Consider the following 12,786-nt stretch of genomic DNA (forward strand, 5'->3'; position numbering starts at 1 on the left):
AAAATTTGTAAAAACAAACATTGAAACAATAGTCCTTAAAAAAACCCTAAAATGATCCAGTACACGATAGCTCGTTATTTGGCAACAGATTTATAAGAGCTTTTGGATCTAAAATAAAAAAAATACATAATATGTGTACTTAAATTCAACACTAGCTTAACAATAAAAAGAACTTTCAGTAACTTTTGCGTATTAGGGAATCCCCCTGTCATGTGATTGAAGGGAAATTTGTCTTACTGTATATTTTATTTCTTTAGATATTTACAGCGGAAAGCAGGTTGTTGCAGTAATTCATGAAGTTGTTGTTGTATTAAGTAGGCTATGCCATGACCACATTTAAAAATTTATATTTACAAACTTAAACAAGAACCAACTTGTTTTTTTTTGACGATTACAATTTACAGTATATCTTTGGAGTAATTAGGCCATATTGATAGTAAAGTTTCTCAAAGTAGTTTTACTTCCAAATCACGTTTGCGCTTTTACCTAAAATCTTTTTTGAACGACGATAAGGCAGATTCGAACCAGATTTCCACAGACGACTCCTTGAATAAACATGGTAGTTTTGTTTCAATCTGGAAAATCTAGGTTTCTCCGCCGGAAACGGAGTAGCTTTTGGGTAACTTCATAGCTCTGTCTAGCGTTAGCTAGAAATGCCAAACCGTATGTCTGTTGTATTTTATAAGTGCCCTTCTTCTTGTACCTGGTTATACCGTATTTTGTCGTTGCTCCACTAAAAGAGACCGCCATAGTCCCTTGCCCAGGCCAGAACAGCCACCTGTGGTCTCCCCAATTCCCCTCTACTCTGCGAGCTTCTGTGATGGAATAAACTAAACAAGCTGACATGCCGAACAGTAGCCTAGTCGACAATAACATATGCCCTATAGGGCAACGAGCATAACGTCTTGAGAGCCCACACAATGGGCCACTATCATGAAAGATTGAGAACCATTACTATTTCTAGACATCGCCATTTGAATGTTGTGAACTTATGTTTAGTTCAATAAACAGTGGTTAGGCGACAAAAACATTTACCACAAGAACCGAAGTACTAAGCCAAGAAAGTGCAAGCTACTTCATCGCGATGAATCGAGACAGCATTTTTTTAAAAACACGATGACGCCGACTTTTCGCAGCCCTGATAAACACGATGTACATTAAACTATTATGCGACCGGTTGAAGTTGCCTATACGGTGGTTAGCAAGACCATAAACAAAAAATCGTTGTTTACTCATTTGGGCGACTTAAGTAAAATAAACGGTAATAAAGTTTCTGGATGACCACGAAGGGTTTTGCGAAGCTGTGTGTTTTTTATGATTATATACATATACGAAAAAATATTGGGCTTAGAAAGCACGTGAGACATAATGACTACTTTGAGGCCCGAGTCCTACCCCTCTCCGCAGCCCTGGTAGTAAGTCGTTGCGTCAAACCGCCGATTGCACAGGCGGCGACGTTTCGAACAAACTAGAACCCGCCTTGTTTCGTCTTGTAGCCCGGCAAATGAATGAGACAAGTTTGCAGCAATGCAACGGAATGCGATTGCTGCAGCTCGGTTGTGAAAAACTTGTGCCATGTACAAAGGAAACTCGCTTTGGAAGATGCAGTTAAGTGTTCAGTTTCGATTGTTTGGGAGTGGAAATTGTTAGAAGTAAAAACAAACAAGTAAAATCATTCGTGTTGAGCTTCGGGGTTCCGGAAGTTTTCGACCTGGAAAAAGTCAATAGTTCCGGAATATAACGTTCGATTGCTCAGTTTGTAAGCATGACCTTCGGTGTCAGCATTTCGGCGTCAGAACCAACAGACTTCTGCATGTGCATACTATAAGTGTATGTCCGATACCGATACACTAGTGATACCTTTGGTATATGGCTGGCGAGAAACACGCAGATTAATGGTAGGCCTACTAATAATACAGCGAGAACTATGCAAATTAATAATAAGTAAGGAGATGTTTTTAATTATTATTAAAGTTAGTATTATTATTTTTATGCTGGTAGAAACAGTTTATGGACGCAAATTCATGGTGTCGCTTCTGCTACTGAAATATCTAACCACCCTACCAAGGATTAGCATTTTTAGATTAATTTAGAATTAATATCAAAGCAAAGTCTAGTTCGCCTCATTTAGATATGAATTACCGTAATCGCGAAGAGTTGAAACTAAACCAAAATCCGAACTATAAAATTAGTTTTAATCAATTCACAATAAGTCTTGATAAAACAGCTTTTCTACTTAAATGAAATGTGAATTAGCACTATTCGGTTTTACATGCAAGGCTAAAACCAGAAGCATTTCACCAATTAGATTAGAACTACCAGCATAGCGCTACGATTTGTCAAACTTGGCAACTAGAGGTTTCTATAGTCTTGATAGAGCGCGGCTCTCTCTGTCGGAATGTACTTTGTTGGTACGATGTTGGCCTGAAACGCAGAAAAACATAACTTGAAGGAGCCCATATCGAAGCAGAGGGCTTTGCCAAGTGCTTACTTTTGCGCTTTACGAGTTGCAGAAACGCAGTAATAGTTTGAAACCTAGAGCTGCGACTCACTTCTTGCTGAATTCGAGAAATGCGGCTTGGATTGGCGGAAGTGGTTGACTGCTGATCTTGTGATTCGTTTGGTTAAGTGCAAACGTAACCTACACAATTTTTCAGCAGCCTGAGACGTTTTACTATCGCGTTAAACCTAAAAGCTGAGGGAAAAAAACTGTGTAAATATGCTAGTTTATTTATGCAGACGGACTTTAATTGTACAAAAGATTTTCGTGCTGAAAATCCCCTTTCCTTAATGCGAAATTTGTTTAAATTTATTGTAAGTTTTTTTTTTTATAATTCAGGTCAGAATTTTAGAGATGAGAATCGATTTCTTTCTTGAGGCGTTCTTCTTTTTCTACTGTCTGTTTGGTGAATTTTAGGGTTTGGTTTAGTATTTTTTATGGCAGCGGATGAATATCATCCTTTCAACTTCTTTTTAATTATAGAAAAATAGAACTACATTATTATACAGAATGGGGATCTGCACGCTTTTCGGAGACTTATTTTTATTTTGGTTTTGAACTGATTGGGACCGAATGTTTTCGCTTAAGCTGCCTCGCTTTCAATGTTTAACTATAGCGTTGCTTTACAGAGACCTGCCAATGCGTTTGCAGGCGTGACTTAGACCAGCTCCCTAAGGGTCGAATCTGCAGAAAGCCTTGCACTAGGACGAGCGACTGTCGAGGGGCTAGAAAGCGATGCTTGTGTGACGGAGAGTGCGGCAAGTCGTGCTTTAATCCAAGTAGGTCTTCGGTTGCTAAGGTTTAAAACGTTTATTCCTGCTGGTTATACAGTGCCGGGTCAGAATAGGGAGCATCCATGAATTCTATTGCGTATTAGGCATCAAGGACCTTCTGTAAAGTTACTAGTATTTTGCCCTGAAGAAGATCACCTGTATAGGTTACCGACACGTCGGCCCTGAACACAATATTTGTCAGAATAACCCCTTTGTAATTAATTAATCAAGGGCCAGGGTTGCATAAAAAGAAAAAACGAGTTAGCACGTCTCTTGATGACCAAAGTTAATCGTCCTATAGTTGCTGCCGTCGACTTTAAAAAACGGTTAAGCATCCGTCAATCTTACCAATGAACCATGTAACAAGGATGCCATACTTCCAAGATAAAACGAAAAAGCTTCATTCAAATCAGAAACGACGATATGCCACTTTGAAGAAAACCAGTGTTGCAATAACTTAAGTCAAGATCGAGTGCACTTAAGTCACTATTTATCAAAGACTTGACTTGACTTACGTCTGTTGGACGAATGACTTGACTTGGACTGAAACTATTTTGTCAAATACATTGGTTAAAAAAAATGAAGTGTTTTCATTTAATTTTTTGGATAAAATTGGGCCATTTGTCTTATTTGTTTTACGTAAAACAATTTTCATGCTGTAAATATAGGGTTTTTGTTAATTTTAGTTGAGTTATTGCTCATAATAGGACGAATTTACCAAGTGTATTAGTTTAACGCTTTATTTTTTTATTAATGACTTGAATCGAAGTTGACTTGCTTTAACAACGACTTGTCTAGGACTTGACTATGGCAACTGATTACTTGAACTGGGACTTGACTTGGACTTAAGTTATTTCGAAATTACTAGTTTTAAACACTGGAGAAAACTGAAATTAACGGCCGTTTTAAACTTGTAGTTTATATCGTTTTAGAAAAAAAGTATATTTTGGCAAACATTTTGATTTTATTTTGTTTTCCATAATTTTCCAGGGGCCGAATGCCCTGCACTGCGAGTAATACCACATGGAAAGGTTTACTACCTTACTGGAACACGTCACTATCACAGCGAGGCGGAATACGTCTGTAACGAGGGCTACAAACTGGAAGGTTTCACCCGACTCGTTTGCCAGAGCAATAAACGCTGGTTCGGAAAACATTCCTCCGTGTGTCTTGGTTGGTGCTGTCGTTGATTTTTATTTGTGTGTCGCATGTTTTTTTTAAGTTTAAGTTTTGAAGTTTTTTGAACCAATCAGGGATTTTTGAGTGTATTCTAAATATCATTTATTTTTTCGTTTTGAAAAAAAAAAAAGAAATCCTCTTTCAAGAGGTCATACGGCACCCCTATAGTCCATGATGAACTATTATTATAGTGTAGGCCGACTGATTTTCATTTTCGTCGCACAGCAGCAATAGAGTTCATGTTGTTCACAGAACTCGTATGACTAGTGGTAATCCATTTCACGGAACAAGTAACGTTACTGGTATACGAAAAAAATACATTTTTTTGCACATTAATCGTTTACAAAATTAAGAAACTTGTAGTCAGCTTTTTGAAGTTGTCGTTCAGTTAAATTTTTATCAATAAATTTAGTTTTGCTTTATATTCAACGACATTTTAACTGTATTATATCTTCATTCGAGCAACATATAGGGCATACCCGAGCTTTCAGAATTAACCACCCAGGCCTATAGTTTATCACATTAAAAATCATTTAAAAATGAACGCAAATCGTTTAAAAATTATAAAAGCTATAGTCAGCTTTTTGAAAATGTCGTTCAGTTAAATTTTTATCAATAAATTTAGTTTTGAGTTATATTCAACGACATTTTAAATGTATTATATCTTCATCAAAGCAATATATGGCATACCCGAGCTTGCAGAATTAACTACCCAGGCCTAGCTTTATCACATTAGGTTCAGCTAGAACGTTTTTACGTTATATAGTTGTTCATCTCTGAATTGGACAAACATATTGAACAGCATTTGCTTTTTTTTTCGCTGTTGATTTACAATTATCCCATTTCTATTTCGATAAGTAGGTTTTTGTTAATTTCCTGCAATAGTTTTTAGGTTGTATTTTAACTGTTACAACATTTTTGTGGAACAACCATTGTCTTGTTTTTCTTTGACATCTTTATGATTGTTTGTTTTTCAGATATAAGCATGAATATTGGTGGGATAAGACCATATGTTACGCGCTGGATGCACTGTCCACACTTTTTTAACGACATAAAAATAAATGTTTATAGAATCCGGACTATTGATTAAAGCTATACCTTCCGCAATGCAGTGAAGCAGTGCGAGGCGCCGCGGGTACCGGACAATGGTCGGGTGGACGACCAGAACTCCGACTACACCTACGGTTCCCGAGTGACCTTCGCATGCGACCTTGGATACACGCTGGTCGGCAACGAATCAGCCACGTGCAACGAAAATGCGACGTGGCAAGGCCAAGCTGAGTGCATCGGTAAGTTCAAGGGCCCACAGTAGAGATGTCTGATAATATCTATCAAGAGACAGCAGCGCTATTTGTCCGACACTATACAGAGCGAAATTAAAGTCGACCAGAAAAACTAAATTGATTCGCGTAGTTTAATAGCAACTAACGATATACAAACTTTCTAACGCTAAATCGACTTTCGCCTTCACCACTGTGAAAACCTTGCTGTTTAGTTTATAAAATAAAATTATTTTTATCTATATTTTAGAATCTAGAGTTATAGACCTTTTCCACTCGTAATATCCAAATAAATCACAAAGGTTTGAAAATATTTAAAAAACTTCATTAAAACTCATGTTTGCATTTGTAATTTTTAAACAGAATTGGGGTGCCCTTTCCGTATAATTTCACTATTCTGTGTTTTCAATAGGTTGTTTTAGACATTTTCAAACCTTAGTAGTTTCTTTCACATCTTACTACTGAACGTTTCTTTATTACTATTTCTGTCTACAGGAGGGTACATCTGATGGTATACAGTATATTTGATATAATCTAAGCCAGGGGTCGGCAACCTTTCGTATGCAGTGTGCCAGTTTCTGAATAATGTGAAAATATAAATAACTCGTGTGCCAAACATTTTTCTATGTTTGGTTTCGCACTAATAGCAACCAGGGCTGCGGAGTGGGTTAAAACAACCCAAGTCCGATTTCGGCCGAAAAGTTGAACCCGAGCCCGACCCTATCCAAATGTGCTATTACGTCGAGTCCCAAATCTGGTTCCGACTCTACATCCTGTATATCACCCACTTACGTGACAAAAATAAGTTGGATATTCAGCAATTCATGGGCATTAGTTAAATCGCATGAATTATCGAGGACAAATTGAATTCTTATTACTTATCTTAATAAAGCTGTAGGCAAACACACCAAATTTTCATTATGTGAATTTGAGAAATAAAACATTAGGTTTGCGTTGTGCGTATAATAATTGAAAAAGAGATAAAATATATTCTTTAAAAGTAAAACCCTATTTGGATTGCACTTTTTTGCCTTGAAAGGACTAGTTTAACCGCAACAACAACGGCTAATAATACCTACTATTAATAAAAAAACGCCCGAAGGTATACTAAACAAATCATAAATGTCAAAATCACTAACAGCTTTCGCAGTATCTCATAGCCTGGGTGACGCTTCTCATCCCCTCACTGTACTTTTATTATAGTAGTCTTGCCTAGCTATCCGTCCGCCAAAAAAACTAATTTAACCTCTGCACCAACGATAAATTTGTCATCAGATAGCACAAAAATCGTTCCAGATAACAACCAAAATCTAAGATACGAATAAAATCACAAACGCAGTTTACAGATGCCCAGGACTGGACGAACCAGCAAACGGCCGACTCGAGAGTAGCAGCGGTGGTCCGGTTTCTTTGGATCTCCACAGTCGAGTGCGAGTGGTTTGCAATCAAGGATATCGGGCTAACAGAGGAGAAATACACTGCACCACTTCGGGTTGGAACCACCAACCACGTTGTCAAGGTTTGAGGTTTTTCACTTGACAGCGCGTGCTTTAAGTTTTTACGACTGTTGATTTATGAAACTGCTCTTCTAAATTACATTTAGCATTTTTTATCGAAATCAGGGTTTTATAAAGTTAACTCAATGATATCCTAACCTTGGTGCCTTAAACTAAGTCGTTTTTTTAATCTTTTGGTTACAATAAATTTACTGGAATTAATTATTTAAGCAATGTTTTGTCATTTAAAAATTACCTGTTTACAACATCAATAACGAACTTTTTTCGTAAACATACGCAGTAATATTTTTGCAGAAATTGCTTTTCGGAAATTACAACTGATTTTATGTAGTACACAAAAAGTCTGTTTTTACTAAGGAAGCCGCCAGCGCCAACAACTTTGGCTTACTTTATTACAGAAAAGCGATGTCGCCCTCCTCCCTTAACGAACAACGGCGGAGTAACTGACCCACGGAGGCCTTATTTCTATAAGTCTGAGGTCACCTTCTTCTGCAACCAAGGCTACCAAAACATGGGCGACCGCACTTCGATTTGTGACCAATCTTTGCGTTGGACAGGAGTGGCAAATTGCGTTGGTAATGTTTGAATGCCTTTAATTGAAAACTTTCATGAAATATCGGTTTCAACAAACATCGGTTCATCGTTCGTTTTAAAATGAAATACGCGTGTATTTATCATGTGTTAATAAGAATATTTGATATACAACTTTTGTGACTGAAGGTGCACCCATACATATAGATTATCGTGTTTTTTGCATTGTTCAAGATATCTTACAACATTGATTGCATTGTTTTTTAACCTTTTGTTAGTGTTCCAGTCGGTTCAATTTTGAGGCCCGATTGTTACATAATTATTTTACCTGTTTTAGTGTCCGATCATTGCAGCACTCTGCCTTGCTTAAACGGAGCAACCTGCATCGGAACGCCGTTGCCTTACAGTTGTGATTGCCGCGACGGATTCTACGGAAATATTTGTGAGAACGGTAATCTGATTTCTAACGCTACCATTTTAAGTTTAACTTAGAGTTTAAAGGTTTAGGTTTCATGTTCGTCGCATTTTATCGAACTAACCCCTATATAGGCTTCAACTCGGAAACCAAATTTTTCCTTGATGTAATTTAAGTTCATTTTTTATGGATTATGGCTGACAATTATCAGTTACGGTAAAATATTCCTGCGACCCGTGACAAGAATATTTTTTGTTGTTTTTTGGCGAAACAACTAAGGCCGTTGAACGTTGAATGAACAACGGTCGGTAATTAATAATAAAAAACTTTTTAATAAAATCTAGACATCGATAGTGTACAAAAATACCGCCTAGTTTTTTATAAACCAATGCAATAAACATTTTTCTTGGTCCCCGCGGTTAATTATATTTTACTTACATTAAAAATATTTTGCCTTAATTTATTTTATTGTTATGCAGAGTACACATGTCGCCTGTCAGAAATTCCTGAAGTTATTGCAATTGCAAATGCGGAAAATATTCGCGTTGAAAGTCACCACGTCGCTTCTGTTTATGAAACCTTTACGTTTCGGTGTAAAAAACCTTCGCTTCAACTAGTGGGCGCCACAGAGAGCCGCTGTGGCAACTACGGAAGATGGGAAACCGCTCTTCCCACAGGATGCGGTAAGCGGACTTTTAAAATGTTTAAAAAAATGCGCAGTTTCGAAAATTAAACCAATAACGAATGTGTTTGCCTAAGAACTTCCTTTTCAAACTTGCAAAACTTAGCCAAGGGATATACCATAAGTCTTTTATTACAATTTGACCCAAATTACAAATAAAAAATAAAAATACGCTCCATAGATACTGAAAAATGCCAAAATGTCATCCTTGTTTGCATTTTGTGTTTTCTTGCTTATGCTTTTAACACAATTATATTAACAATTCAGATTTTGGCATTGGGTCTTAGCAGGCGCGGATCCAGTAACGAAGTTACCGTGCACCCTCCGTGAATACGCCCATGGGCATTAGTTAAATCGCATGAATTATCGAGGTCAAATTGAATTCTTATTACTTATCTTAATAAAGCTGTAGGCAAACACACCAAATTTTCATTATGTGAATTTGAGAAATAAAACATTAGGTTTGCCTTGTGCGTATAATAATTGAAAAAGAGATAAAATATATTCTTTAAAAGTAAAACCCTATTTGCATTGCACTTTTTTGCCTTGAAAGGACTAGTTTAACCGCAACAACAACGGCAAATAATACCTACTATTAATAAAAAAACGCCCGAAGGTATACTAAACAAATCATAAATGTCAAAATCACTAACAGCTTTCGCAGTATCTCATAGCCTTGGTGACGCTTCTCATCCCCTCACTGTACTTTTATTATAGTAGTCTTGCCTAGCTATCCGTCCGCCAAAAAAACTAATTTAACCTCTGCACCAACGATAAAGTTGTCATCAGATAGCACAAAAATCGTTCCAGATAACAACCAAAATCTAAGATACGTATAAAATCGCAAACGCAGTTTACAGATGCCCAGGACTGGACGAACCAGCAAACGGCCGACTCGAGAGTAGCAGCGGTGGTCCGGTTTCTTTGGATCTCCACAGTCGAGTGCGAGTGGTTTGCAATCGAGGATATCGGGCTATCAGAGGAGAAATACACTGCACCACTTCGGGTTGGAACCACCAACCACGTTGTCAAGGTTTGAGGTTTTTGCACTTGACAGCGCGTGCTTTAAGTTTTTACGACTGTTGATTTATGAAACTGTTGTTCTAAATTACATTTAGCATTTTTTATTGAAATCAGGGTTTTATAAAGTTAACTCAATGATATCCTAACCTTGGTGCCTTAAACTAAGTCGTTTTTTTAATCTTTTGGTTAAAATAAATTGACTGGATTTAATTATTTAAATAATGTTTTGTCATTTAGAAATTACCTGTTTACAACATCAATAACGAACTTTTTTCGTAAACATACACAGTAATATTTTTGCAGAAATTGCTTTTCGGAAATCACAATAACTGATTTTATGTAGTACACAAAAAGTCTGTTTTTAATAAGGCGCCAACAACCTTGGCTTACTTTATTACAGAAAAGCGATGTCGCCCTCCTCCTTTACCGGACAACGGCGGAGTAACTGACCCACGGAGGCCTTATTTCTATAAGTCTGAGGTCACCTTCTTCTGCGACCAAGGCTACCAAAACATGGGCGACCACACTTCGATTTGTGACCAATCTTTGCGTTGGACAGGAGTGGCAAATTGCGTTGGTAATGTTTGAATGCCTTTAATTGAAAACTTTCATGAAACCAACTTTAGGAATGTCATCACAAAGTTACGTCATAACCTGACGTCACACATTACGCCACAAAGTTACGCCAAAACATGACGTCAAAAGGCTACCCCAAAACGTGACGTCACAAAGCTACGTCAAAACGTGACGTCACAAAGCTACGCCAAAACATGACGTCACAAAGCTACGTCAAAACGTGACGTAACAAAGCTACGTCAAAACGTGACGTAACAAAGCTGCGTCAAAACGTCACGGTGTGCAAATGAAAACTTATTTCCGTAAAAATAAAGGTTCCTCATTGATAATAGCGACAAGCCCTGGAACTGCGAAAAGTGTCAGTGTTATGCCACGTTAAAAGTGGCCTAACACTTTTCAGGGATGTGACGGGACACGCGAAAGTGCTGATCACTAGGGCCATTTTTATTTTAACCTAAAAAAATTTTTTAACTTTATTTTTATCAAATTTTAACTTTATTTTAACCTAACGAAATTGCTTGTTTGTAGAGGCCACAGTTCTTCCTTAAATTGATGCCAGTTACCCAAACATAATATTTTGTTGATTTCAGACCCAAACGTAATATTTTGTCGCAAAGTCAAGGTGTTTTATGGATTATAAAAAGTGCATCGTTTTTTGGCGATTGATTTAGCTTGCTTATGCATTTTGTATTAGAGAATGTCAGTAGGCTATTTCTAAAATCCAAATTGTTGATAACAATAATTATGTACGTGTACGTAGTGCAAAACTAAAGGAAATCAATGGAGGTAAAAGTTCTTGGTGAATAGCCAAATTCCTTACAAATTTACCAAACGGTTAGTCATTAACAGCAGTGCAATAGTAAAGCTTTCTGTGAATTATGTTTCCGTTTGCCAAAACTGCAACACCAAAATTTTCTTACCGAAATTCTGTGGATGTTTTGGAAAAGGCTATGTAAAATGTTATAATACCGCTGAAAAGTAGAAATACTCTGCCTGTAATCTATTGTAAATCAGTACAAATTTTATTGTAAGCTAGCCTAAATTTAAATTTGAATCTAAAGCGCCATAGAGTACACTTGACGCTTTTGTGCTGCACAGAATTATTGTAGAAATACGAAAAATTTTTGGATTCACGTTGGTAAAGTTGGTATAAAAAATTTTTGTGGCTTCGTGAGCCCATGGTTTTACTTCATCCAATGTTCCAAATAAATTCGGCAAAATTGAGACAGAAAGCTAACTGTCCTAATGATTTTACAAACCGTCGGACACAGCACTATAAATTAGGACAATTTATCGTTTTTGGATCGAATTTTAGGCCATCTGGCAACCCTGGTTTAAGCGTCTATTCATTTTTATTAGACATTGTTTGACTGAAGCTACGCTTGATTCATTAATTGAAAAGTGTAATCGTGACGTCATAAACGCGACAGGTTCACTGCAGCAAAAGCCACACAAAGACAAATGTTAGACTGGCGATTGCTTTTGCTTCTTCTATACTGCTAAACTTTGAGTTCAAATTGCCTAAGTCTTATGATTATTTTATTTTTGAAATTCTACACGGCGACCCCCCCCGACAACCCCTTGCGACCCACTTGGGGTTCGCGACCCCCAGGTTTGAGAACCACTGGTTTAAAGGAAAAATACAGCCTGTCATTTTTTGCACTTTTAAATGTCTAAATATTTTGGCAAAATGACTACTTTAAATACATAATTTGAGGTGGCCTAAATTATTATAATTTTGTACCTGGGCTGCGGAGTCGGAGTCGCACTTTGCACTCGAGTAAGATTACCAAAAATCTCAAGTCTGGTGCACAGTCACAGTACCAAATTTCGAAACTTATGAGGCAAAAGATGTAAATGTTAAGATGGAATTGCCAACCACGTATTGTGGAGGCCGAATTGTAGGAAACCCCAATGAGTGAATATCCGAATATTTACCGTACTTTAATTACGTAAATGAGTGAAATACACATTTAGCTGCTGGAGTCGGACTCGGGTTTGTTAACCGCCTCAACAGCCCTGCTTTGCATATATTGCACTTTGTTTTCTATTCGTTCAGCTTATATATTTTTGCTTTTTTTTTGGGTAATATAATAAAAAATAAAAAAAATAATAAAAGAGTGATATAACGGTTCGGGAAGCTGGCCGGCTATTTGTTAAAAGCGCTTTGAATTTTTCTTATTTTGCAGTAACTTGAAATACACATTGGTCGTTTAAATTCCTTTGTTGAAACCCCAGACCTAGCGTAGCTGGCGATATCAATATAATACCAAGCTTTAAAAGCGCGTCGGATAAAAATATATTTTGCTT

General features: G+C 37.1%; 1 protein-coding gene and 1 long non-coding RNA gene across 2 annotated transcripts in view; both read left to right on the forward strand.

The window, feature by feature from the left end:
• The first annotated feature begins 3,141 nt into the window (after positions 1-3,141).
• LOC146132048 (uncharacterized) lies at positions 3,142-5,636 on the forward strand. Its single transcript, XR_014501691.1, has 3 exons — positions 3,142-3,279; positions 4,264-4,446; positions 5,565-5,636. It is a non-coding gene; the product is annotated as an uncharacterized LOC146132048 (long non-coding RNA).
• A 72-nt stretch (positions 5,637-5,708) lies between these two features.
• LOC146132049 (sushi, von Willebrand factor type A, EGF and pentraxin domain-containing protein 1-like) overlaps positions 5,709-12,786 on the forward strand; it is a 43,303-nt gene continuing 36,225 nt past the window's right edge. Inside the window, exons 1-8 of the mRNA XM_083397194.1 lie at positions 5,709-5,741; positions 6,228-6,231; positions 7,072-7,251; positions 7,648-7,824; positions 8,118-8,231; positions 8,675-8,878; positions 9,731-9,910; positions 10,301-10,477. Coding sequence (XP_083253320.1) covers positions 5,709-5,741; positions 6,228-6,231; positions 7,072-7,251; positions 7,648-7,824; positions 8,118-8,231; positions 8,675-8,878; positions 9,731-9,910; positions 10,301-10,477 — 1,069 coding nt within the window. The remainder of the gene's footprint in view (positions 5,742-6,227; positions 6,232-7,071; positions 7,252-7,647; positions 7,825-8,117; positions 8,232-8,674; positions 8,879-9,730; positions 9,911-10,300; positions 10,478-12,786) is intronic.

This window comes from Ascidiella aspersa, chromosome 9 (genome assembly GCF_963924565.1).
Source record: "Ascidiella aspersa chromosome 9, kaAscAspe10.2, whole genome shotgun sequence".
Lineage (NCBI taxonomy): Eukaryota > Metazoa > Chordata > Ascidiacea > Phlebobranchia > Ascidiidae > Ascidiella > Ascidiella aspersa.